We start from the raw sequence: 27,684 nt of genomic DNA, 5'->3' as shown, positions 1-27,684 counted from the left end.
ATCTTAGATTATTAATATATACGAAAATATTTAATTTTGTTGTCTTATTATTCATCTTATTAGAAGTATATAATTTCAAAATATTAAATTTTTGTAATTTTTACTTATACATAGTTAGTGATATTAATGCGTAAAATTGTGTATTGACAAACGTGTTTAGCCCTTTGGACATTGGTATAACTAAAAAACCGGAGGGAGTATATATAATTATAATAGATGCCAAACTTTCTTCATTTTCCACCTTGTTATTGAAGTACTTTGTCTATTTTAAACTTTTTTCTGTATTCAAGTCTTGTTTTGTACGACCTAAAACAATACTTCCTCTGGTTTTTTTTATTGTTCTCACTTAGAATCTTGGCACTATTCATACTTAGAGAGAATCTTCTCAATTTTTTCCAATTTATAAGAAAAAATATAGTTATGTGGGATCTTGTTTGATTCGTCTCAATTAGTAAATTATTATAATGAAAGATATTTAAGTTCAAAAATGTGCATTGGGAGATGTGCACAGGAAAGTGAGAAAGATAAAAAAACAGAGGGAGTATTATGTTAATAAAAAATTAATTTGAACACAAATCAGTTTTATTTGGTAAAAGTTTTGTTTAATTAGTAAAAATCGGTTGATATATATGAGAAAGATAGTTAGACACTAGAGAATAAAAAAAGCAGTTTAATACAATAAGGGTATCAAGATTTCACTAAAAAATATATAATACAATGAGTCCGTTTTTGAAGAGACGGTCTCACATTAGTGTTAACATGAGATCAGCGTGTGCATCAAACTAGCAACGAAATTAGTTAAGCGGTTGGACCTATTAGTTATGCTAACCTTAAATTGCTTGTGGATGAATTAGTCAAGCGGTGAAATATATTAATTAAGTGTTGAATTATATTAGTTAAAAGTTTAAATATATTAGTTATATCATAGAAACCAGATTATAATGCATTTTACTAATAACTAAAAACTAAAAACCATAACTATTGACCTTACAAATATAAAGAATAATTCAAAACCGTAACTAATAATATGAAAACTATAACTAATAATGTGTAAACAATTACTAATAACTAAAAACCATAAATATTAACCTTACAAATATAACAATTTATCCAGTTACATAACTATAACTAATAACATGAAAGCTATAACTAATAACCTATGAAAAATAACTAATAACTAAAAAAATATAAATATTAACCTTAAAAATATAACTCTTTAGCCATTTGCATAACTACTGACATGAAAAAAAATGTAACTTTCTACTTAAAAGTTGTAACTCATAATAAGAGATTCAATAGAATTTAGACCCATTGATAGAGAGAAACAAATAGATTTGAGAAAATCTCATCATTAAGATTGAAGAAGTCGCGAAATAGAACGTTATATAATTGAAAGTTTCACATATTCAAAAAAAGAAAAGAAAGAAAAAGAAAGAGATGTAGGCTTTAGAAAGAAATGTAAGTTGGGTGGACTAGATAAATGGAGTCTAGAGTGAGAGAGGGTGTTTGGAGTTCTAGAGAGAGAAACCCTAATCAATGGACTATGGTAAAACGAAGAGGAAAGACTGGGAATCGAACATCTGCAACTCGGACATGCTTCATCGACTTTCTTCCACTGGAGATCAACCATCAAACTTTAGCCTTCTGCTTCCAGAAATTTGGAGACATCGCCAGAATATTCATTCCTGGGAAACTTCGTCCAAACTGCTCACACAGGTACGCCTTTGTGAGTTTCTTCTCCTACTCAGCCTCCAATTGTGCAGTAAAGGAAATGAATGGAAAGGCTATAGGAACTTTCAAACTCAGAGTTTTTCCTGCAAAATATGATAAACCTCTACCAAAGCCAAACCCTAGTGCTAAACCCCCAATCCAAAATCTCAACCCTGAAACCAAAAAAATCCATCGAAATCTGACTAAATCATATGAAAGAGACCACAGAACCTACATGGAAGTTTCAACTCAGCTTCACCTTTCATCCCTAGGAAAAAAGAAAACTGTTACACCCAACCCAATGGACAACGGAGCCCCAATCACATCTCCACAAACCTCCTCCCAAAAACCAATAAACCCATCAAACGACAAAAAATTTCAGAAAATACCTCCAAAAGAATCTGAACCTCAACCCTCCTGCTTTCATTTTGAACCCGACCTAGTACGACGAATGAGCTCCCGAGTTCTGGGAGAAGATACGGAAATGATCAGAGATGATCTACAAGTCACAAACATAGATGGGGAAGAATTCATATCCCTAAAAGGGACAAAAAATGATGAAATGGACGAACTGTATTCTCGAAGTGTAATTGCCACAGCCAACTCATCGCAATCATCCCAAAGCATTCTTGATCACATTCTCATGGAAGGAGTGAATTGCCTTACGATTAAGCCTCTAGGTGGCATGCTGCACCTTATAACTTTTGTATCTATGGAAGACAAAGTTGAGATGATAAAGAGCGAATGGCTCCTACAATGGTTTTTGGACGTGAGGGAGGTCAATGTCATGAGTGCCTCCCTCTGGAGAAAAACTCAACTAAGAATACTTGGTGTTCCATTACGGGGTTGGGGATACGATAATTTCTACAAAATTGGAAATGTCTTTGGAAGGGTATTGGCAGTAGACTACTCCAACTTTGATCATGGGAACGTGACAGTTATTACTGATTGTCTTTTTTCTATCAACTGTAAGATGGCATTACAAATTGAAGACAGGTACCACAAAGTCACAATCTTTGAGGATCATCTTCGTCAGAATGAAGCATGGGTGGGACATGTTCAATCAAATCCTGAAAAAGATGAATCTGAAGAGGAAGACGCGTGTGACTCACCTCCACTGACACCAGTAAACTCAATGGCTCATCATATTCCTCACTGTCCCCAAAAAAATTCCAACAGCAAGTTTCTTGAAGACATCAATGATAATGACCCATTATTAAATTCCTCACCTTCTCCCAATGCAATCATTGGAGAGTCACCTCCTTTTCCCTCCCCAATGCCTGTCACATCGAAAAAGGCCTTATCATTCTCCCCACCTAAACCTAATGATATTGGGCCGGATATTTTCACGGAGGGACCAAAAAACTGCGCCTCCACTCCAGCTCTCAAATCTCCGCATTCTTTAGTGAACTCACCTTCCAAAATCTCTAGCCCAGCCCACATACCAAATGATCTCTCCCCTCTCAAAATCTCGAATAAATTCAGCCCACTCCTGCGACCCAATAAATCTACCTCCACTTCTTCACTCTCATCTGGTCCTCTTTTCCCCCCAGGTTTTGAAGAGAATATCCCTATGATGGTCAAAATATCCCATGCTAACAAAAGAGCAAAAAAAGCCAAGAAAAAAGCCCAACTCCAATCTCGTCTCTCAACTCAAAGCCTGCCTTCCCCTCCCCCGAATAATCAAGCCCAGCCCCTATCCCTATCCTCCTCTGATATCATCCAAATAGCACACCAACTGGGGCTTCACTATGAAGGCCCAATTGCCTCCCTCCAAAAAAGAATTGATGACATCCTTTGTCGTCAACAGTCTGAATGAAGAAACATCCATTAGACTTTCCTGTATTTTCATAATCTCTACAATTGAAATGATAATCCTATCTTGGAATGTAAGAGGCCTTGGGGCCAAAATAAAAAGAAGTTCGGTTCGAAGTTTTATCAATCACCATAAACCACACTTTGTTTTCATTCAAGAAACTAAGGTTGAGGAATTCAACCCACGGACCATTAACTCAATGTGGAAAGATTCTCAAGTTCAATGGGTGGCGAGCCCATCCCAAGGCTTTTCCGGGGGTCTAATATCCCTATGGAACTCGCATTTTTTCTCCCTGTCATCCTCTCTCTGTGAAAGGAATTGGATTGCAATCTCGGGAGAATTTCCCTCCTCAAAGTTTAAATGCACCCTTATCAATGTGTACAACCCATGCCTGGTGGCTGAGCGATCGGAAGTATGGCAGAAAATTATAGATTTCCAGCAATCCTCTTCATTACCATGCCTATTGATGGGGGACTTCAACGAAATTCTGGACCCCAGTGAGAGAGGAAGTCTTCAGTTTTCCAGTAATGGTATTCTTGATTTTAAAGTGTTTATGCAGGAATTGCAGGTACTCGAAATTGCAGCATCAAATGGGAAATTCACATGGCACCGTGGCCCCTCCAAAAGCAAGTTGGATAGACTCTTAATCTCGCCTGAATGGCTTACACAATTCCCGGCTTTAAAAGTCTCCCTTCTCAAGAGAATGGTTTCTGATCATTGTCCCTTATTGGCGGTTTCTAAGGACAAAAATTGGGGACCTAAGCCTTTTAGGTTCCTCAATTGTTGGTTCTCAAATCCTCAATGCGCAAAAATAATTCAAGACTCGTGGAATGGATCCAAAGAAGCCTCGGTAATGGAAAAAATGCAAAATGTCAAAAAAAGGCTGATAGCATGGAACAAAGTGGAGTTTGGCAAAATTCATGAAAAGATTGAAGAGCTAGAAGACAATATCCAAGAGCTGGACCGCAAAGCAGATGAGAAATCCTTAGAAGAGATTGAAATATCTTCAAGAAAGCAGTTGCAAATGGAATTGTGGCAGTGGTTAAAGACTCGAGAATCATATTGGGCCCAAAACTCTTGATCCCAATGGCTCAAAGAAGGCGACAAGAACACTAAATACTTCCACGCTATAGCAACAATGCGTCGAAGGCAAAATAGTATTGAGCAGATTTGCGTGGGTGACTCAATCATCGAAGACCCAGTATCCATCAAAAAAGAAGCAGTCAACTTCTTTAGTAAAATATTCAAAGAAGATTTCAGTAGCAGGCCCACCTTCAAAGGCCTTGAATTCAAGCGCCTTAATGCAATCCAGGCCCAAACGCTGGTCGAATAATTCTCCCACGATGAAATTGACGATGCAGTGAAATCTTGTGACGGGTCCAAGGCCCCTGGACCTGACGGCTTCAATTTCAGATTTATAAAAAACTCATGGGATGTGATAAAATCTGATTTTTACAATATTGTGCAGGATTTTTGGGATTCGGCCAGGTTGCCTCGAGGCAGCAATTCAGCCTTCATCTCTCTCATCCCTAAGGTGGATAATCCTTGCTGCTTCAAGGATTACCGCCCTATAAATATGGTGGGATGTGCTTACAAAGTCATCGCAAAAATATTAGCAAGACGTCTGCAGAAAGTCATGGACTTGTTAATTGGCCCTCAGCAATCTTCTTTTATAAAAGGAAGGCAGATATTGGACGGAGCATTGATCGCTAGTGAGATAATAGACACATGTAAAAAAAGCAAATCCGAAGCAATGATGATGAAGCTAGACTTCCATAAGGCATTTGATAGCGTCTCTTGGAAGTACCTGGATTGGGTTATGGAGCAAATGAATTTTCCATTGAAATGGAGGGAGTGGATACGCTCCTGCACAATGTCCGCATCTGCAGCTATCTTGATCAATGGTTCCCCCTCGGATTTCTTTAAACTGTAGCGTGGTCTGAGGCAGGGGGATCCTCTATCCCCCTTCCTTTTTAATCTGGCTGTGGAACCCTTGAGCCTCCTATTCCAAAAATCAATCTCATTGGGTCTATGGGATGGTATTGAGATATGTCGTGCCGGATCAAAAGTATCTCACTTACAATATGCTGACGACACTCTTGTCTTTTCTTCTCCAGATATGAAGAATTTGATGAATATCAAAGCGGTGTTGATTCTATTTCAATTATCCTCAGGTCTACAAGTTAATTTCCATAAAAGCTCAATCATTGGGCTCAATGTGGACGAGTCAAGATTACAACAAGCAGCAAAATCTCTATTGTGCAAGACGGGATCGCTGCCGTTCACTTATTTGGGCCTCCCAATTGGTGGGAACAGTTCGAGAATAGCTCTTTGGGATCCCATTATAGAAAAATTGAGGAAAAAGCTCTCTTCTTGGAAAGGCAGTTTGTTATCTCAAGGAGGGAGGTCAACTCTCATCAAGGCCTCTCTTTCAAGCCTACCACTGTATTATATGTCGATATTCCCAATCCCATCGGGAGTGATCGAAAAAATTCGAAAAATCCAATCTCACTTTTTCTGGAGTGGCTCGCGAGAAAAAAGGCGCATGGCAACTGTCGCATGGCCCATGCTTGAAGCTCCAAAAAATCTAGGTGGGCTAGGCTTTGGAAACTTGAAGATCAAAAATCTGGGCCTAATGGCTAAATGGTTTTGGAGACTCATGACAGACCCTTCCTCTTTGTGGAGAACTCTTATTGCAGAAAAATACAAATATGGGGCTCAATTCACCATCCAAGACTTGCGTACCCCATCGAATGGTGGGCCTTGGAAAGGTTTGTGCTCCTCCATTCTATCAAATCCCCTCTCAAAATCTCTCATCATGGCTGGATTTCGGAAAAAAATTGGAAATGGGCTGGGATCTTCCTTTTGGCACGACACATGGATTGGGAATGGGCCTCTGAAATTTGTATGCCCTAGATTGTTTCTAATAGCCGGTTTGAAACAAGCAACGGTGGCGGATAACTGCTTCTGGGATGGGCTTAGGTGGAATTGGGCTCTTACTTGATCCCGTCCACTTCGCCCCCAAGATATTGTGGAGCATAAAGCGTTGATAGATATGCTTTCCCAGGTTAGCCTCTCCCCTCTTGATCCAGACTCTTACTCTTGGTCACCTCACAAAAAAGGGTGGTTTTCAGTCAAGTCATTTTGTTTTGAATTGGCCAAATCAAGTCCTCATCAACTGCCAGCAATGAAGAGAGAATTATGGGGTGGTTTAGTACCCCATAGAATTGAAATATTCTCCTGGCTTGCATTCCTTGGAAAACTCAATACGAGAGACAGATTATTTCATCTCGGTATCATTGAAGCCTCAAACGCCCACTGCATCTTATGCAACTCCGGGATTGAATCGAGTAATCACCTTTTTCTTTACTGTCCGGTGGCCGCATCATTATGGAACTGGTGGCTCTCTATATGGAATGTTCGATGGATCTTTCCCGCATCCACTCGTGAAGCTTTTGACCAGTGGCTCCCTCCGAAAAGTGGTGTATTTTTTAAAAAAATATGGTCCGCAAGCTTCTTCATTATAATGCGGTCTCTCTGGAAGGAGAGGAATAACAGGTGCTTTGAAAATATTTATTCCTCCATATCTCAATTACAGGAGCTTGTCATTACTCGATTGTGCTGGTGGATAAAGGGATGGGATGATCCATTCCCATATGGACCGAATGAAGTTCTCAGGTACCCTCAATGCCTTGATTGGGCCCCTGTCCAGATTCAGCCAAATCTTGCCCAGCCCTCTATGGGTCTTGCGTGTTGGGCCCCGCCAGATCAATTCAAGTATAAATGGAATGTTGACGCTTCCCTGAAGTTAAGTGAATCCAAATCAGCTATTGGAGGGGTCCTTAGGGACTCCCAGGGTAAATTTTTATGCATTTTCTCAAGCCCTATTCCTTTTATGGAGATTAATCATGCAGAGGTATTGGCCATTCACAGAGCAGTCAAGCTATCATCCACAATTGATTATCTATCTCAGTCAAAAATTGAGATTGAATCGGACTCTCAAAACGCAGTTCATTGGTGCAACAATAAAAATGAGGGGCCTTGGAATCTAAATTTTACAATCAATTTCATCAGAAACGCGATGTGTCGTGGTATGGGAATCGAAATCTTCTACAGAAGCCGTGAGTCGAATATAGTGGCAGACCATCTTGCTAAGCAAGGTCTCTCAAGGGTAGACGAGTTTGTGGCGTGGTTATAGAATAGCTCGCTTTTTCATTTTTTAAGTCTGAATGTTCTTAATGTAATGCCATCCTCCTTCTGTAACATTTGTCCCTCTTCAATAAAAAGCAAGTGCCTAATTATCAAAAAAAAAAAATGTAAGTTGGGTGGAGGAGAGGGAAATGGCGGTGCAGAAGAGAGAGAAAGGGGTAGAGGAGAGAGAAACGTGAGTTGGTAGAAGAGAGGAACATAGGAGATAGAAATTATAGTTGGCAGAGGAGAGAGAGAAAATAAATTGAGGGGGAAATGAGATGGTTTTACTAGAGAAAGGGACACGGGAGAGAGAAACGCGAGTTGGTAGAATAGAGGGACATATCACTTACTTTTTGTTGATGATTGATTTTTTTTTCAAGAGCTACTATGGATGATGCTGAGGCTATTCAGAATGCATTGAGAGTTTATGAATTATCCTCGGTCAGCAGGTTCATTTTCAAAAAAACTACTCTCTCATTCAGCAAGGGAGTTCGGGATGTGAGAAGGGGAGACACTGTGCAGAAATTGTGTGTTAAGATGGTTGATGTTCATGATCGATATCTTGGATTGCCTACTACGGTGGGGCGGTCCAAGAAGGTTATTACTAAAGGAATTAAAGAAAAGTTGTGGAAAAAATTAAAAGGATGGAAGGGATGATTCTATCAAAAGCCGTAGGGAGGTTATGATAAAGGTTGTGGCCCAATTTCTTCCTACCTACACAATAAATGTGTTTAAGTCTCCCTCTTCTTTTTGTGATGAAATTTGATCCTTGATAGCTCAATTCTGGTAGGGGGAAAATGGCGAAAGAAAGATTCATTGGCTCGCTTGAAAAAAAGTTATGTAAATCGAAAGGGGATGAAGGCTTGGGTTTTAGAGATATGAAGTTATTTAACTGGGCCCTTCTAGAAAAACAAGCTTGACATCTTATGATTCATTGGGAGAGTTTATTGAAGCAAATTGTCAAACCAAATATTATTCGAACTCCAATTATATGAGTGCAGAACTGGGTACAACTCGAAGCTACACTTGGAGAGGTATATGGGAGGCTAGGTGGGTGGTTAGGAAAGGTATGAGATGGCGTGTAGGGGATGGGGAGGAGATAAGAATGTGGGATGATGAATGGATTTCGAGCACTCAGACGTGGAAGTTGGTATCTGCGCGAAAAACTGTAAATCCAGGTACGATGGTTGCAAATTTAATTGATCCCATTAGTAAGAGTGGAATAGTCCCAACTTCTTTTACCTTTTGAAGTGGAGAGAGTGACTTGTATCCTATTAGCCCTCGCTTGCTAGAGGATTCTTTGTGTTGGGATCCTGAAAAGAACGGAACTTGTTTTGTTAAATCTGCTAACCTGAACTATGGGTTGACTCTAATAATTCCCATGATGCTGCCCCCTCTTATGCCACTGACCTATGGAAGAAAATATGGAACACTAAAGTGTTGCCTCGAGTTAAATATTTTGCGTGGAGAGCGGTGTCAAACGCATTGCCAAGCGCACAAAACTTGAATAAGTGTATCCCTAGCTCTTGGCTTTCGTGTGAGTGTGTGGTTTTGATGTTGAGTCGGGCTTGCACTCTATTCGGGACAACAGACTAGTTAAAGACGTGTGGAGTTTAAGTAGGCATGAGATTTGGTGGTCTGAAGGGGGGGAATCAATTGGGGATTGGTGGGCCAGATTTCGAAAATCTGGAGGACAAAGAGTTGGGGGAGTTCTTGACCACAACTTGGGCTATTTTGGGGGATCGTTGTAGGTTGCTAATGGAGAATGAAGATTGTGTGCCTGAGGAGACGATAGCATATACCCTCAAGATAATCAAGGAGGCGTGGGAAGTACCATGAGCTACTGTGCGTGGTGGAGGTGAGGCTGCAGCTCACCCGAATGTGTGGAGTAAACCGAGTGTCGATGCGGTTAAGGTGAATGTCGACGCGGGAAAGGTGAGCGAGGTGGGCAGTGCATTGGGCGTGGTGTGTAGAGATGCAAATGGTGAAATACGTGTTCCGGGTACTTTCCAATTTCAGGTGACGTGGGACACCAAGATCACTGAAGCTAAAGCCATTTATAATGGCTTGAAGATGGCGAAGGAGTTGGGGTTCAATAACGTTGTGGTAGAAAGCGATAGCCTTACTGTTATTTAAGCTCTAGGAAATAATTTAGGGAGTTCTAGTGAGTTTGGTTTGATTATTGAGGACATTTTAGCTCTTGTTAGTAGCTTTGATTTTATTTGTTGGTCTTTTGTGAAACGCTCGGGCAACAATATTTCTCATATGTTAGCTCATTTCCAACCTTGAAAAGTGAGTAAGCGTCTTTGGGTGGATGATATTCCGTGTGATATTTTGGTTATTGCTTTGAAAGATACGATATAACCCCATTTGGGTCCTTTCAAAAAATAAAATAAACAGATTACAATGAGAAGATAAAGTTTGGATAATTTACTACTTGATTAGTTGTTAAAACTTTTTCTCCCAATGATTCCACGTCAATTTTAATAACTTCCACTGATAGTGCACTTTCTTCTTTTTCATTAAAGACAATTTGACCATTTCATGACCATTTTAGAATTTCAACTCTACCTTCTCCTCTATTGGGAACATAAGGGGCTCCCATCCTCATTCCCTAGTTCCCCAATAAATAATTGATATTTATTTCGAATTGTGTCACCGTTTTTATACTCTCATTACTTGTATTGACATAACTACATCTATCTAATGGTAGATCACCCACTTTTAATAAATCATTAAAAATAATTGTTAATGTTGAATTAAATTTCACCTTATATTATATTTTATTAGCTGCAGGTAACCTGTCTAATGGGTTAATCAAATTTTATCCTCGTTATATAACTTAATTACAATTCAAAAGTGAAAAGAATAATAAGTCCTTTCACTCCATTAAAAATGGACATAATGATATTGTGCTCTAAAATAATAATTTTAATGAAGTGGAAGGACAGTAATGATGGCAAAATCCCCAGAGACACTTGATGATACAAAGGAAACTAAAGTGTTAATAGGGTGAAAAGATGGAAGATTCTCAATTCTCACCCCATTTCCAGTGCATTATTGATCCAGTTCTAAACCCTCATTTCACATAAGGTGGAAAAATAAAATAATAAATTATTACAAAAGTATAATTCATCCGTTTCTTTTTAAGTGCAAAATTTTAATTTTTGCACTATTCAATATCTCACTTTGGCCATTTTTTTCCACTAATATATATAAACAAAAATGATCATATAAAATGTTCTTGAATTTCTTTTAATAATTTTCTTCATAATATCAACTTTTACACCTATTTAAAAATTATATATATTAATGATCAAAATTATATATTAGCAAATGTAAAAGTCAAACTGTTACACCCATTTAAAAACGGAGGTTAGTATTGTAAAAATAAAACACAAAGGAGAGAAAAGACCCATGCAATAATGCAATGCACTTAAAATCAAAATTACATTGAACTTCCTAAATAAAACTCACATTCCAACTTCTTTTCTTTGAATGTGTCAACTACAGTAAATTTGTCACATCTGATCACCAACATCAAACTCAAATCCACAACTTTCCAAGTCTTAACTTCAATTAATTGTGTGTCTTATCTCATGACATTGCTCATGAGTATATCATTTGTTAGAAAACATCTTTATGAGTTGTTCAAGTCATAATCAAAGGTCCCTCTTTTTTTTTTTTAAAGAAATAAAAGGTGACAAATTTCAAACCCTTTTCAAGTTTTGGATTGAATGCACTTCCAATCTAAACTTTAAATGTCATCTATAAGACAGTATTGACAACTATACTAGTTAGCGTGGAAAACCCTTCATTCGAGTGAAAATCAAGTTTTAGCAACTTTATTCGAGTGAAAATCACGTCTTAGCAACTTTAGCATGGCATAAAATTTTAGAATTTCTGTCATACATGTCAAAAGAAATTTGTTACTATGATCTTACCACGTACACAGATGGCGAAAACCTAGCCAATGGAACTATAGAAGTCATGCTCCACTTTTAAATAATTGACCTCATCTCACGGTTTTTCCTTTCAATATTTTTTATTTTACATAAAACATTAGGACAAAAAAGTACTAGTAAATTTTCTCGCTATAGTAATATTATTGTTCATGCCGTGTTATCTTTACGAGAATCAACTAAGGGTCTGTTCTCTTCAGCATAAAACAACTGAACTTAACTGAACTGAACTAAAGTGAACTGCATTGAATTGAACTGAAATAAATAGTGATATGTGAGAGTAAAAGTATTGTCCAAAATTGAACTGAATTAAACTAAACTGAACTGAAAATAAGGTGGAGAGAACAGACCATAATATAAGTAACAATGCGTCAAAAAAAGCTCACTATCAAATTTAAATTTAAGAAGATGAAAACTCCCTCTTTTAATTATTTAGTTATTTGCTCTAACTTTTGCACTTGATTATACACAATTTTAATCATTAATATCCTTTAATTACTAATTAATAACAATCATAAATATTTTACATAATAAGAATACGCATTGAAACAAATTGAACATCACCTTACCTGATAAAATTTATTTTATATCTTATAACATCATATATAGTTATATACTACCTTTTCATTTTTTTAGTTGCATCATTTGATTTTGTGGCACTATTAATCAACCAACTTTGTTAAATTATCTTGCATTATTATATAAAAAAAACATAGTCGATCAAGTAGAGTCCTGTTAAATTCGTTTCAATACGAGGAATCCAAATATCATGATTTTTATAAATTTTACTTACACCAAATAAGAGATATTAACGTTCAAAGAATCGTCTAGACAAATGTGAAAAAGAAAATGTTGCAACTAAAAAAAATACAGAGGTAATATATAATATAAAAATTAAGTGAAACAGCTAAGATCCTATTGATTTGAACTGAAATAAACTAAAAATAAGTCCATAAAAATAGAGTCTGAATAAAGAGGAAAGGAGAATTAAGTTGGAAAAAAGTTGCTTATATTTAGCTAAGCAGTACCTGTTCACTTTTGCATAAATTTACTACAAGCATTAGGAATAGAATCTAGCTTTAATCAGCATCTAAGCAGGCATTCCAAGTGGGGTCTTAAAAATCATAATCCAACCAACCACTCTTTATTATTAGTATAAACTATCAAATTGCTAAATATGAGGATATTCCAATGATCATGATTTTTCACCACATGTATACTGAGCTGCAGGTTGCAACAAACATAACCATTGAATTGAATGGAATATTGAATATAGAATATAGTCATATACTACTAGATAATATAGTAATGTTTTTGCATTGACCAACATCATTTCAAGGTCCAATGTGTTACAACTTATAAGCAAGCAACAAAAAGCATTTCACCAGAACCTGAAAAACCTAATCATGATTCATGAGTAGAGAAACCAAACAAAGAGGCCTTTTTTTTCCCTCTTAAACAACTTCAATAATACTTCATCTTATCTAAAACAATCTAGATATTATATGTATACCTACAATAGTTGGAGAATCACTGCACATTTTGTTGGCTTGGATATTTACCCAGTTGCTGCATTTGCCAGCTTTCATGCGGTGCAATATGTTGATGACAAGGAGTGAATTCCTGCAATTGTTAATCGGAAAAATAGGAACATTGAGATCTTTATCAAACACCAAAATTCAATCATATACAAACATTTTATGAGTTCTCATAGTAGCCGTTGCACCACGTGACCATACAACCCTTCTGAATAAGTTACGGCACCAAAATCTTCCCTGCTGCTGTGTAATCTGTATTTTCTACCTAATAGCTACTTCTGTCCAAAACTAGTAGTCACATTGTGATAACCTCTCGTATATAAATTACAAGGATGCGGTATAATGTTACAGATTTGTGTTGTTTTCTTAATTTATGTAACAACATTCTAAAGCTCATATAGATAATACTCCAACTATATAAAGAATCATCTAATTGACGGCATTATTAAATAAAGCACGAAGCAACACAGTTATTTAATATCCGTATTTGCATGTATGTCCTTCTCCACTATTATAGAACTTAGAAGTACAAGAATAATTTAACAAAATTTTCACGCCCTTAAGTTCTCAAAAGCTATCAAACCTTGGTACGGATATGTTTCAACTTTCAAGGCATCCTATGTCGTTGAAATTTTCAACCATGGAGTAATAAAAAGAAACATGGCTAAAAATAATATGAATATCCACTCATATGTGCTAAATAATACTACCTCTATTTGTTTTATCCGCAACATTTAATTATTTTAATCTACCCATCAAAAATACAAATGTTGCATCTAAAAAAACAGAGGAAGTATGAATTGAACTTTTGGCTATAGTACGAACTATACTCTTTGTTATATCTAGCAAATAATTCATATTATATTATCATATTGCACATGAGTAAAAGTTCATATCTTCAAATCGATTTTCCTAATAAGGAGCAAATCTTTTAACGATTTTCTCAATTATGGAAGGGCATATCACATAAGCATGTAAGAATCAAGATCGAAAAGAAATTACCTCCATCTTCGTCAAAAGCTCTTCCGCATTGGGGGCAGATACAACTATAGCACGCGCATCAGGCTTAATAAATCCTTCCTTCACACCATTGTCAAATAGTTGAAGCAAACAATCATAATATCCATCAACATTCAGAAGGCCAACCTGAAAAACCAGAGAATATAATCACAATGACAAAGTGAATTTCTATTACTCTTAACAGAATGAGCATTAAATTTACCGGCTTCTTGTGAATTCCAAGCTGAGCCCACGTTATCATCTCCAACATCTCTTCCATTGTACCGTACCCTCCTACAACTCATTAAGATCAGCTACACATTAAAGCACGATTACTCCGACACCTTCATTTACCTCAAAAACAGGGTGTCGTGTCGTGTCCGATACGACACTTTACTTGGATACATCATTTTAAACTAAAAACTTGACTTTTTTCTACAAAATAGTCAAGTCGGACACTTGGACACCCATATCCGAGTAGACACGGTGTCCGACTCATATCCGAGTAGACATTCAATCCCTGTCTGAGTAACATAGCATTAAAGTACAATTCGAAATGGCTTGCAAATTCAAGAGATGTAGTATCAAATACCAGGAAGAGCAATAAAGGCCTCGGCCTCTCGGGCCATTTCTGCTTTCCTTTCATGCATGTCTGCAACAATTCTTACTTCACCAACAGTTTCTCCAGATATCTGATCATCTTATTCAGATTAAAGCCAGTAGAACAAAAGCAACAAAATCTTACCATTACTCATTTCTTATTTGATTGTTCCTTTAATTTACTTAAACCATCTTCACAACATTAGTAATATCATACTGGAAAAAGATCCATAAATTCAACCAACGATATAGTAACAATTACACAATTCTCCGATCTAACATAATTCCTAACTATTTGGTAAAACAGAGTTGACCAAAGAAAACTTGCATATTTATATCATCAGGTATGAGAATATTTAACACATATTTGATATTTCTGCCCAATTCAGATAACAAAAATTAAGAGAGTTGAATTTATCAAAAAACACCACAGTAAAATTTACCAGAAATTAGAATATTAAATACCTCAATAGGCATGAGAGCTTTAGGGATGACACTGCATTTAAGGGGGGAAAAAACAAATTATCACATCAAAAAAGGTAATATAAAGAAAACCCATCTACATAATTTTTATAAAAATTGGAAAATTTACAATAATATTCTTAAATTACCCCAAAACATGGCAGCCTCCATTAAACACTCTCCGAGAGATTAATCCCATTAATCCAACACTTCCTCCACCATAAACCAAATCCATCTTCCTTTTCACCTAAAACCAATATATTAAGATCAAAAGTCAAAATACTGCTTTTACAAGATTCTGGGAAACCAACAACCAACAGTTGCATTTTATCAAACACCACAAACTCACAACCACCAAAATTAGTCAAAAGAGAATCAAAATATATGCAAAAGCATAAACAATGACTAAATTAACAGAATTTATTATTTGACTAATCATTATTATTTCATAATCCAATTTTGAACCAATTAAATGCAGAAATAAAAATTCATTCTTTGACTAAGATTGATCATATATTATCAAACACCCACAAACTTACAACCATCAAAAATTGGCAAAAAAATTGATCAACAAGGACTATATTGACAAACCCAGTTGTTCAAATTACGTCAAATCATCATTAGTAGCTACAAAACTTATTCTTCAAATAAATTGTTAATAATACCCATTATACAAACACCATTTTTTAACCGATTAATGCAAAAATCTAAAATTAAAAAATCAAAATTTCACTAGATTTTACTACTTCATTTTGTTAATAAACCATGATTAAATTAACATAACAAGAAAAAAGAAGACAAACCAGTTCATTGCCCAATTCAATGGCAGCATCACTAAAAACTTGTCTGTTACCAGGATTGCTTCCACAAAATACACAAACCCTTTTGAATTTACTTCCTGGGTTATCATCTTCCATTCTCAAAAAAAGATTCTTTCTTTCAAAAAAACAAAAAAAAAAATAGTAGTATATTGCAAGGTTTTAAACCATTTGTGAGAGAGAAAAATATTAAAGATAACGTAATCTATATAGTATAAGAGTAGTCCAACTCAGATTTGTAGATCAACTAAAAAGGTGGAAATCCCAGAAAAATTACAAAATAAAAGATTTTATTTTGGTTGAAAGTTGTAAAATTTGGGTTGGTCTCCAAATTTTGTTACAGAAGGTGAGGTTATGAAGGAACAGTAATGATACTAATAATAATAATGATGATAAAGTGAAAATGCAGAGAGAGCCAAAAAAGATAGTTTTAACGAGCAAAAGAGTAAAGAGGGTAAATTTCATGTAATGTGATGATGAGAAATTGGAAAGTAAAAGGAAGGTTTATTTAGCCTCAAATATATATAAAAAAGGGAGCCTATAGTGTAGCCCACATACTCACACGAACCAACGCGTTTGCTTGTAGCTTCTAGATTTTTACTCCCTCCGTTTCAAAATATAAGTCGTTTAAGGTTTTTGCACACAGATTAAGAATTTAGTTAATTGTAGTTAGATTTGCATGGGTAATAAGAATTGACATTATATATTGTATTGATAATACAAAATAACCAATAAGATTATCTTGATAATATAAAGTTGCATTTAATCTTACATTGGTATTGTAGAATGCCTTATATTTTGAAACAAATTCTTTTAGCTAAAATGCCTTATAATTTGAAACAGAGGGAGTATCAAATAGTGATGCACTGCACTGGTGTGAAACTCCATGTTAAAAAAAAAAAATTACTACTTCTTCCGTTTCATAGTACTCGCTACACTTTTTATTGTGAGAAGTTTCACATTACTTGTTATACTTTCTTTTTGGGCAATAAACTCTCTATATCTCTCTTATCTTACATGGGTCATTTTATCTTTTTATTCTCTACCTCTCTCTTCTTCAAAAATTGCCTAGAAGTCCGTGAATTGAGAAGTGTAACGAATAATATGAAATAGAGGAAGTATATACTACCTCCGTTCTTTTTTAGTTGCAACGTTTGACAAATTGTACTATTCATGTTCTCTTATTTGACCACATTTATTGATTTACTCCCTCCGTCTTTTATTAGTTTACCCCTTTTGACTATTGACACTATTCACATATATGACTTTGACTATCTTTTGTAATTTGTATTTATGGAAAAATATAGTCATGTGAGATCTTGTTGGATTCGTCTCAATGTGTATTATCCAAATATCAACTTTTTGTAATTTTTGCTTATCGAAAATTAGAGATATTAAGGTTCAAATTAGTATCTCGCCAAATGTGCCCCAAAGAAAGTGGTAAACTAATAAAAGACGGAGGGAGTATATGTTAAACAAAATATAGTCATGTGGGGTCTTGTTTGATTCGTTTCGATGTAAGCTTTCATAATATCAAATTTTTATAATTTTTACTTACATACAATTAGAGATAAAACGATTTGAAATTGTACATTGGCAAGCGTGAAAGTCAAAACGTTGCAACTAAATAAAAACAGAGGTAGTATAAAATAAAGATTAGACCAATGTTTTAGTCAATTGATAAGGAGAAGTGTCCTATTAAATTAAAATCTCGTACAGGTTAATCTGTACGATCTAGCTATACAGATAAGGTCCTTTGAAAGTGAAGGGGAAGATAAGAAAATCTCACCTCTAAAATGTCTCTAATTAAGGTTTGATCCCATAACCTTTACAAATTACAAACCTCACCTATAGAATAAGTATAACTTGGTGAAAATTAGGCGGACTACTTGAAATCCTGAATTATCATTTCAGATAAAATACAATGGCTATGAGAGATAAAATTTGAGATTGGAGATTGTTTCTGCCTAGAAACTGTAAAAAGTGTGGTGTTGAGAGTCTTGAAATCCCGAGAAGGCCGGAAGAGTCGAGGAAGAGGTCTCCGATAATCCTGCAAAATACAGTGAAAAACTGACCCGAGGGTGTTCCCGGGAAATCCCCTCCGACGCTCAAATCAATTGAGATTGAGGTAGAGAGAGAAAGTAAGCAAGTCTAGAAAGAGATCATCTGGTTTTTTAGGTGAGAATTGAATACCTTTGTCTGATGAGACAATCCCTATTTATATAGGATGAGACCTGTAATAAATGAGGGCGTTTTAGTCAGCTCCAGCTAGTGGAGGATTATATTCCCTAGAGGTAGGGGTATTTTAGTAACTTTGTCATAGATGGGCCATCCTAGAAAATGGGCCCAAAGAATTAGCCCCACGCCAAGTAGTCGGAGTAAAAAATTTGGCATTCTTAGTGCGTTTGATTGGCGGAAGAATAATGTTTTTGCCGAGGTTGAGTGATGTTGAGTTAACTATTCGGCGCTATGATTAACCAAGTACGGGGGTCTCGCTTTTTCAAGGTATGCAGAGGCCGAGGAGGGAGATCTCATCAATTCCCGAGCCCGAAGTTTAGTAAAGTGGGTCTCATGCACCCGAGTCCAAGTAAGAGGATCTTATGCACCCGAGAGGCTTCTCACGAGCCAAGTCGGAGTAGATCCTAAATCCAAGGAGGGGACTCTCGCGAACTCTCGGGGCAGCCAAGGCTTCGCTAGTTAACTCCCGAGTTGGGAAGGTAATCTTTCCCGACACATAATGCGCGATACTGTGTGGGTGGCGGAGCTTCGTGATCGATGCACTAGAGTGTTCAACACCAACCCGGGGGTGGTTTGCCCGACAGGGTTGAGATAACGAGGGTGGAACCTCAGGCCCGACCTCAATAACGTTTAGAGTTCTAGACCCCTTGGGGGATGTTTTCGCAGCTCAATCCCGAGGGCCTTTAGGGCAGCAGACCCCTTGCGGGTGTATTCACAGCCCCAACGCCGAGAGTTTTCAGATGGGTGTTTGTTGTATCCTGAGAGTGGTATAGGCCTCGGGGTAGGGACTCAAGCTCTTCGGATGTCCGATTTAGCTCCCGAGAAGGTCTGAAACCCTTGGGAGAATTGTCCGCACTCGGATGCGTAGGTGACTTTGAACCTCATGGTCAATCTCGGGAAAACAGATGGGGACTCGGGGGCCATTGGGCCCTGAAATAGGTGATCCCGAGAATTGATCTCCAAGTCGGGGGGCAAAGGAGTCCCGATAACAAGCTCGGGGATGAGGATGATAGTCGTGGTTAAAGATTCCCAAACAAGGGTTGATTCCCGAGTAGGTCCAATTAACGATACTTAGCCATTTTTCGGTTAAGTTAGTAGGAGCTCCTGTTATAACCTAGGAGGTGCCAATGACGGAGTTTCTCGCCTCGGGGGCTAATGAGCGCCATGTGTTTCTCGACTCGGGGGGGCTAATGAGCCCCTTATTTCTCGACTCGGGGGGGATAATGAGCCCCATGTTTCCCGAGGAGGTTTCACGACGCTACTCGGATCTCGAGTAGGTCCAATTGTCGATACTTAGTCGTTTTTCGGCTAAGTTACTAGGACGCTCCTCTTATGACCGAGGAGGTGCCAATGAAGGAGTTTCTCGGCTCGGGGGGGATAGTGAGCCCCATGTATCCCGAGGAGGTTTCGTTCACGACGCTACTCGGATCCCGAGTAGGTCCAATTGTCGATACTTAGTCGTTTTTCGGCTAAGTTGCTAGGACGCTCCTCTTATGACCGAGGAGGTGCCAATGAATGAGTTTCTCGACTCGGGGGGCAATGAGCCCATGTTCCCGAGGAGGTTTCACGACGCTACTCGGATACCGAGTAGGTCCAATTGTCGATACTTTGCCGTTTTTCCGCTAAGTTAATAGGACGCTCCTCTTATTACCGAGGAGGTGCCAATGAATGAGTTTCTCGACTCGGGGGGATAATGATCTCCATGTTTTCCGAGGAGGTTTCACGACGCTACTCGGATACCGAGTAGGTCCAATTGTCGATACTTTGCCGTTTTTCCGCTAAGTTAATAGGACGCTCCTCTAATGACCGAGGAGGTGCCAATGAATGAGTTTCTCGACTCGGGGGGCTAATGAGCTCTATGTTTCCCGAGTAGGTTTCAAGACGCTACTCAGATCCCGAGTAGGTCCAATTAACGATACTTAGGCTTTTTGGCTAAGTTGGTAGGATGCTCCTCTTATGACCGAGGAGGTGCCAATGAAGGAGTTTCTCGACTCGGGGGGCTAATGAGTCATATGTTTCCCAAGGAGGTTGATTTGTTTGCACTTAGCGTTTTTTCGCTAAGTGATAGGGTGCTCCTGGCATGGCCGATGAGGTACCGCGAGATGAATGCTCGACTCGGGGAGATGATGAGCCCATGTTTCTCGAGGAGGTTGGTTTATTTGCACTTAGCTTTTTCGCTAAGTGATAGGATACTCCTGGCATGGCAGAGGAGGTACCACGAGGCGTATGCTCGACTCGGGGGGATGATGAGCCCCATGTTTTCCGAGGAGGTTGATCTGTTTGCACTTAGCTTTTTCGCTAAGTGATAGGGTACTCCTGGCATGGCCGAGGAGGTACCTCGAGATGGATGCTCGACTCGGGGGGATGATGAGCCCCATGTTTCCCGAGGAGGTTGATTTGTTTGCACTTAGCGTTTTTTCGCTAAGTGATAGGATACTCCTGGCATGGCCGAGGAGGTACAGCGAGATGTATGCTCGACTCGGGGGATAATGATCCCCATGTTTCTCGAGGAGGTTGATTAGTTTGCACTTAGCTATTTTCGCTAAGTGATGGGGTACTCCTGGCATGGCCGAGGAGGTACCGCGTGATGTATGCTCGACTCAGGGGGATAATGATCCCCATGTATCCCGAGGAGGTTGATTTGTTTGCACTTAGCTATTTTTGCTAAGTGATGGGGTAATCCTGGCATGGCCGAGGAGGTACCGCGTGATGTATGCTCGACTCGGGGGGATAATGAGCCTCATGTTTCCCGAGGAGGTTGATTTGTTTGCACTTAGCTATTTTCGCTAAGTGATGGGGTACTCCTGGCATGGCCGAGGAGGTTGATTTGTTTGCACTTAGTTATTTTCGCTAAGTGATGGGGTACTCCTGGCATGGCCGAGGAGGTACCGCGAGATGTAGGCTCGACTCGGGGGGGGGGGGGGGGTAATGAGCCCCATGTTTCCCAAGGAGGTTGATTTGTTTGCACTTAGCTATTTTCGCTAAGTGATGGGGTACTCCTGGCATGACCGGGGAGGTACAGCGAGATGTATGCTCGACTCGGGGGGATAATGAGCCCCATGTTTCCCGAGGAGGTAGATTTGTTTGCACTTAGCTATTTTCGCTAAGTGATGGGGTACTCCTGGCATGGCCGAGGAGGTACCGCGAGGTGTATGCGCGACTCGGGGGGATAAGAGCCCCATGTTTCCCGAGGAGGTTGATTTGTTCGGACAATGACAGTCGGTCGGGGAGCTCCTCCACGGCCGAGGGGATGCCATTGGAGAAGTTCTTGACTCGGGGGGATGACAAAAACCATCACACCTCTATCGAGTGCATTTATTGGACCAGCTGATGGGTTCAAGGAATTAGCCCCACGCTGGACGAACGGATAGGGTAGCCTCATTCCTTCCCGAAGCGATCGTCTAGCGGAACCTGAGAAAGATTCCTGGTCTGGAGCACCATGTCGGTCCCGGGAGGGGGGAAGGGCTCGAGATTTCGCCTTCTTTCTAGGTGCTCTAATGATCCCAAGTTGGGTGTTAACCCCCCTAGCAAGGCCGAGAAGGATAATGCACCAGTTCGGGGGCCAATGAGCCCCCCATAGTAACCCCGAGTTGTGTTGAGATACTTAGGCAAATTTAGGCTAAGTGTTGAGCCCCTTGTTGAGCCCAATAAGCTTCAAGCTGCCCGAGGAGGTCTCTTTTGTTGGAACGACGCTACTCGGATGCCGAGTAGGTCCTAATAAGCGATACTTAGCCATTTTTTGGCTAAGCTGGTTGGGGCACTCCTCTCACGACCGAGGGGGTGCCATTGGAGAAATTCTCGACTCGGGAGGCTAATGAGCCTCTGCTTCCCGAGGAGGTCTTTATCGCCGGAACGCCACTACTCGGATGTCAAGTAGGGCACAATAAATGATACTTATCCCTTTTTGGAAAAGTTGGTTAAGCTTTCTTCTGATGACTGAGCGTTCACATTATGATTGTTGTTGGTGCACTCCCGGGAAGGAGCCTCTCCTTTTGCTTCCTTAATTTCTCGTTGATAGGCTTATGTGCCGCCGCTCGACATTGAAGTGTCGAGTGATGGGCAATTCGTGATGATAGCTAGAAAGAATCCTGAGCACCTGTTGAGGGCCCGAGTTGCATGTTTCTTATTTGTGCTTGTTGGATCCGAGAGGGGTCCCTTCACATTTTCTTCGAGGATTTGCGATGTGAAATACCTTCTCGGTCCTTTTCTTCCCGAGCATCCTCCTTTCCACTTTGAGTGGAGGCGAGTGGATTTAGAAAAAATTAGCTCCGGAGTTGAGACTATCCTGCTCATCCCGAGAAGTAGATCACTCATCCTCCTAATGAGCTGGTTCCACACTAGGTGTGGTATGACGACAGGATGGGAGCTCTCAGTCCAGGTAAAAAGCTCTTGTCTTCCTTCAGTCGGGTGCCATGTTGCTCTCAGTATGTGACTTTGAGATGTAGCATCCCCACAGACGGCGCCAAACTGTTTCTGCCTAGAAACTATCAAAAGTAAGTGTGGTGTTGAGAGTCTTGAAATCCCGAAAAGGCCTAAAGAGCCGAGGAAGAGGTCTCCGATAATCCTGCAAAATACAATGAAAAATTGACCCCGGGGGTGTTCCCGGGAAAGCCCCTTCCGACGCTCAAGTCAGTTGAGATTGAGGTAGAGAGAGAAAGTAAGCAAGTCTAGAGAGAGATGCTCTGGTTTTTTAGGTGAGAATTGAATACCTCTGTCTGATGAGACAACCCCTATTTATAGAGGATGAGACCTGTAATAAATGAGGGCGTTTTAGTCAGCTCCAGCTGGTGGAGGATTATGTTCCCTAGAGGTAGGGGTATTTTAGTAACTTCGTCATAAATGGGGCATTCAAGAAAATGGGCCCAAGCAAAGATAATAATGAAACTTATGCTCTAGCCTCATAGTGTATTACTGTACTACCCCACCCCTAGTTCCAAGTAAACTTGGTGAACAATTACAAGATAGACGAATAACCATAATGTAGGCCCCTTTGACAAAAAGTAGTGACAAATAACATTTATGATTTATGGGTAGTGTTGTTCAAACATATTTGGTCTTTTAAGGCAGACTTCTGTTACTTCATATAAAGAGATAAAAGAGGTTTATAAAGTGGTCAACTTTTCCAAAATTAACATTGAATAGGTGTAGTTTCAGACAAAAAAAATATAATTAAAGCTTGTTTGTTTATTTCCCATTAGCTTTCTTTATATTTTGCTAATTAAATTTAATATTTTCTCAGGAAAACTGAATATTGCTTATTAATACTTATTTTTGTTAGATCAAACGTGATTTACAGAAATTAGATTAATTTATGATCTTTTTAACAGGGAAGATAGTATGAATTCAGTAGCTTGTCTGCAGACTGCACGTGTAATGTTTTTGTTTTACTACACTTGTTGTTAATGAAATAATAATAAGCTACCAATATATCATCCATCATAAAACTGGCTGCTAATGAATAGGAATTATCATTGATCATATTCTGTTCCATGGAGTAGATATGAGAGATTGAATTTGTTCTCACCAACAAAATATATGCTGAATTTGTAACTGTAACATCTGCGATAAATCCAAATTTGAGCTAAAAGAAATCAGATTTCAGGGTTTCCCAACAATATTTAATACGAAAAAACATGCTTCGGAAAACTTATCGTATATGTCAGAGACTAACACTAAGATTCTTCAACGCAAGACAATAGCCATTAGCAGACTAAGTATATACAAGTTCTTTTGTTGTTCATGGCTTCTCCTTTGTTGGGGAAGTTAACAAATGATGCAAAGTGTTTGCATGAATGACCGCACTCGGATTTGGATCCCTAGTTCGGATTAACCCAGGTTGCTTGGCACTAAAGCTCTTGTCCAATCCACCTCGCGCAGAACGCTTCGCTTTCCCTGGAAGGAAACGCACCAACTTTGTTGAGCTCACCAACAGAATCACACCTACAATTATAAGTAACCTGCGGGCGGACATATTAAAATTACTGGATTGGTTGATAGCACAGTAAAGCATATGGAATAATGGTTATCTCAAGCTCACTCATAAGTTTAGGATCTGCACCAAAACAACAATCGGCAAAAAAAAAAAAAAAAAAAAACTCAAAACGTGTCGTCTTCCCAAAATATACTCCTGACATTCACAAGTGCCGTATCTTTATGTCTGTATCAAATTTTCACTCCCTCTGTTCAGTGTTCACAGATAAATGTTGTGTTACTTGTGTACAGTTTCTCTGCATCGAACTTTCACCATTACTATATATGGATATAATACATAACTAAAAAAAATTGTATATAGATTTTTTAAAAACAAAGAATCTGCATGATGTGAGAGCATTTGACCTCGAAAAGCGAGAGTGACACTTAAATTGCACTAAACAAAATCCAAAGAAACCAAATGCTGTGGAAAGATCAGATAAGAAATAAAGTTCTCATATTGAAGATCTTTATAGGACCAGCAAAGGGATACTATATGATGCTAAATGAATATGCATCCACTGTATATAAAGCTGAGCTCGCGACCCTAAAGGACAGACAAGGTAATTTACTGATATTTTTAGTATATTGCCATGATGGGTAAATTGACCAGAGAGAGACACACAAAATATATTTATTTAGGTACAGATCAAGTTTATCCATATTTATTTAGGTACAATTGCACAAATGAGTTACTCCGTCCACCCCTTAAAAGGGAACCATAAACTATATTTGGATGTCCCACTAAGAAGTAAGAAGTGTACATTCCCACTAGAAACTTTTCCCCAACTTTTTCATTCTCGTATCATTTGAGGGACTGAGAGAATGATCAACAGCTTGATGCTAAAAATACAATCTTGTTTACCAAGTACTAATACACAAAACATTGATGGACTAGGAGCTACACTAACTACTGCACGATAAACGAGTATTTTAGCATATTTTTCTACAGCAATAGGCATATGACGTAAAGACTAAAGAGTAGGACTATTTAGCTAAAATTTTGTTCTAGGAGTTCACTGGGGGCCTTTTTGTAACCACACTATATGTGGGGCTCACAGCCCTCCAATCTGTTTCTACCATTCAGCTTACTAAATTCTAGCCAGATAGAGTTTTTCATATAAATTTAGTCGATCATACTCATCATAATAGTAAAAAATTTAAACGAGAACGGAATTACCATCCAAGTAACAGCAAGAGACGAGCTCCTGGAGCTTCAGGCAAGTGCTCGCCTAAAGCAAACATGCCAGAAAGTACACCAGCCACAATTGATGCTACTGCAGCACATGTAGAAACCACTACAGCCCTGCCATGCTTCAAACCCTTGGTCTGTTTCAAAGACATCAAACAGTGAATTCTCTGGCAGAGGAGCATTAGACAAGACTTAAATAGAGGAGATCACCTCCCCATGGAAAATCCACAAAGAGACTCTTTTTCACTATCACCAAATTCAATGTAATTAATACAAATCAAACCTTCACATGCCATACAAGTATAATGATGGAGTATAACCAGGCATTAATATGAAGCTCTCATGAGTTCCGGGCGGTCTTAGGAATTTTCTACCGTGACAACCAATGCCGTCAGTATAATGACATATTGACATGTATAATTGAAGGGAAAACAATTTAATAAATAAAATATCCAGAAGGTATTAAGAGTTGCAGAACCAATATCAGATGCAACCTCAACTTGGTCACAAAGAGAGTAAAGATGACATTTTTTCTCTATAATAAAAAATAAAAGAAGCTAACCAGAGGCACCATGGTTACCACTGACAAGCAATCACAAGTTTATCTGACAGTTCAATTCGTGGAGTACCTGGTAAACAAATCCTGTGCCACTGCAGCATATACTTATTGCTATACTAAGAGGAAGGAGAATCTTCGAAAAACCCTGCTCCAAAAATATAAATCCCAGCTTTGACACGACAGCTGCCATCCTGCAGTAATATCCGGATCAGGATTCACCAGCAGCACTTACATTGAGAAAAAGAATGGTAAATTCTAAGGAGAGCTGTTAGGTATACCCAAATAGAATGCCAGACTCCAGACCATATATTATTTCTTCGACAACTTCAGATTGCATCTACACCAGCAAATTTGCAGAGAGGACAGTCAAGAGAATGGCTCCTTTCAACAGGACAAACTCCTATAATTTAAACAGGAGAAGAAAAAGATTCAGATAAAAATACCAGTTCTTGTTCTCTTCGCTGGCGTCTGTAAATACGAAGCCACCCATTCAAGATTACCTAGAAGCCACATAGTCACAAAAATTATCAATAAGGCATATTTGCATACATACACACATGAGAGACACACTTATATGGGGGCAGGTTCATGCGTGCACACGAGCTATGTTTGATCACTCTTTTGTTAGAAAAATGTTGAATGAAAAAAATCTTAAAAATGTAATTTAACTAGTGCCATCAATGGCATAATAGTAGTTTATCAACCCACTTTTTGGTAAGTTTCATTTCAGCTAACAAAAGAAAAGAAAAGAAAATGTCTACCAATCTACTCTTTTCTAGGGAATTTCAAGTTCTCCCCATTATATTACTCCCTCCGATCTTTATTAGTTTACCCCTATTCTTTTTTGGGATGTCCCTTATTAGTTTACCCCTTTCTTTTGTTTCTATTTTTGGAATGGGACCACTAACTTTTCATCACACATACATTCAACTTTAATATAAAATAATAGTTTCTCTTTCTTTCTATGACCCACAACATTATTTCTCCTAAAACTCTATGCAAAAGAAAGGGGTAAACTAATAAAGACCGGAGGGAGTACAATGTTACAAGAGATGCTAATCAGGCTTATTAACTTCCATGAATTGTCAACAGTTACTCCATTATATTCAGGCCATGCTTGCCATTTTGGTATGGTAGAAGGTTTGATTGGGTTACCAAGATGGCTAACTATGTCATTTAGCAAGGTAATACCAGCTAGAGATTGGAATGGATTGGACTTTGCCAAATCCAAATCCAATCTTAAGTCTTTTGGACTTGAGAAAGTGAGTGCAAATACAATCCAAACTTTTGTGAGTCCAATCCAGTCCGAATTTTTTTTCTTGAGTCCGAATCTAATATAGTCCAGTCCGATTATTATATAACATATTAACTCTTTTGCCAATTTAGGTTCACAATGTTTTGACTTTTGACAATCCAATATAGTTCAGTCCAATTAGTAAGTGCAAATACAAATTGCAGAATACAAAAGGCACCAAAATGGTTAAAATAACTTTTGACTTTCAGTTATCACTTCTCACTTTGGGCTTTTGCAGGCTAAGTGCAAATTTTGGCGCCTGGCGAAAAATTTTCGAGTAGAAATGTTAAAAAGTCCAAAAAAATTCAAAAAAAATTTGTGAGTCGAATTTTTTA

At 38.4% G+C, this 27,684-nt stretch overlaps 4 protein-coding genes across 4 annotated transcripts in view; 2 read left to right on the top strand and 2 right to left on the bottom strand.

Annotated features, from left to right (window-relative positions):
* Positions 1–3,992: 3,992 nt before the first annotated feature.
* Positions 3,993–4,607, top strand: LOC104886659 (uncharacterized). The gene has a single exon (XM_010671124.1). The coding sequence runs from the start codon at positions 3,993–3,995 to the stop codon at positions 4,605–4,607; it is 615 nt and encodes a 204-aa protein (XP_010669426.1).
* Positions 4,608–7,052: 2,445 nt separating this feature from the next.
* LOC104886657 (uncharacterized) lies at positions 7,053–7,724 on the top strand. Its single transcript, XM_010671123.1, has one exon. The coding sequence runs from the start codon at positions 7,053–7,055 to the stop codon at positions 7,722–7,724; it is 672 nt and encodes a 223-aa protein (XP_010669425.1).
* A 5,246-nt stretch (positions 7,725–12,970) lies between these two features.
* Positions 12,971–16,585, bottom strand: LOC104886610 (cytokinin riboside 5'-monophosphate phosphoribohydrolase LOG8). Its single transcript, XM_010671073.3, has 7 exons — positions 16,082–16,585; positions 15,428–15,525; positions 15,282–15,312; positions 14,809–14,908; positions 14,440–14,510; positions 14,220–14,363; positions 12,971–13,302 (listed from the first exon to the last, which is right to left on the bottom strand). The coding sequence occupies exons 1-7, from the start codon at positions 16,193–16,195 to the stop codon at positions 13,210–13,212; spliced, it is 651 nt and encodes a 216-aa protein (XP_010669375.1). The 5' UTR covers positions 16,196–16,585; the 3' UTR covers positions 12,971–13,209.
* Positions 16,586–23,870: 7,285 nt separating this feature from the next.
* LOC104886609 (probable magnesium transporter NIPA9) overlaps positions 23,871–27,684 on the bottom strand; it is a 12,870-nt gene continuing 9,056 nt past the window's right edge. Inside the window, exons 5-9 of the mRNA XM_010671071.4 lie at positions 26,499–26,555; positions 26,334–26,392; positions 26,126–26,246; positions 25,485–25,633; positions 23,871–24,291 (exon numbers count right to left, since the gene is read on the bottom strand). Of these exons, the coding sequence (XP_010669373.1) occupies positions 24,072–24,291; positions 25,485–25,633; positions 26,126–26,246; positions 26,334–26,392; positions 26,499–26,555 (606 nt within the window). The 3' untranslated portion in view covers positions 23,871–24,071. The remainder of the gene's footprint in view (positions 24,292–25,484; positions 25,634–26,125; positions 26,247–26,333; positions 26,393–26,498; positions 26,556–27,684) is intronic.

The sequence above is a fragment of the Beta vulgaris genome, chromosome 2 (assembly GCF_026745355.1).
Source record: "Beta vulgaris subsp. vulgaris cultivar EL10 chromosome 2, EL10.2, whole genome shotgun sequence".
Taxonomy (NCBI): domain Eukaryota; kingdom Viridiplantae; phylum Streptophyta; class Magnoliopsida; order Caryophyllales; family Amaranthaceae; genus Beta; species Beta vulgaris.
The sequence above is the reverse complement of the archived record's forward strand: the minus strand, read 5'-3'. Positions and strand labels throughout refer to the sequence as shown.

Excerpts from the sequence above, each read along its gene's own strand:
- LOC104886657 (XM_010671123.1), top strand. The coding sequence starts at position 7,053 with ATGCGGTCTCTCTGGAAGGAGAGGAATAACAGGTGCTTTGAAAATATT.
- LOC104886659 (XM_010671124.1), top strand. The coding sequence starts at position 3,993 with ATGGGGGACTTCAACGAAATTCTGGACCCCAGTGAGAGAGGAAGTCTT.
- LOC104886610 (XM_010671073.3), bottom strand. The coding sequence starts at position 16,195 with ATGGAAGATGATAACCCAGGAAGTAAATTCAAAAGGGTTTGTGTATTT. Across the intron at positions 15,526-16,081 it reads TTGAATTGGGCAATGAACTG|GTGAAAAGGAAGATGGATTT; the intron begins GTTTGTCTTCTT and ends TATTGGTTTTAG. Across the intron at positions 15,313-15,427 it reads GGAGGCTGCCATGTTTTGGG|TGTCATCCCTAAAGCTCTCA; the intron begins GTAATTTAAGAA and ends CCTTAAATGCAG.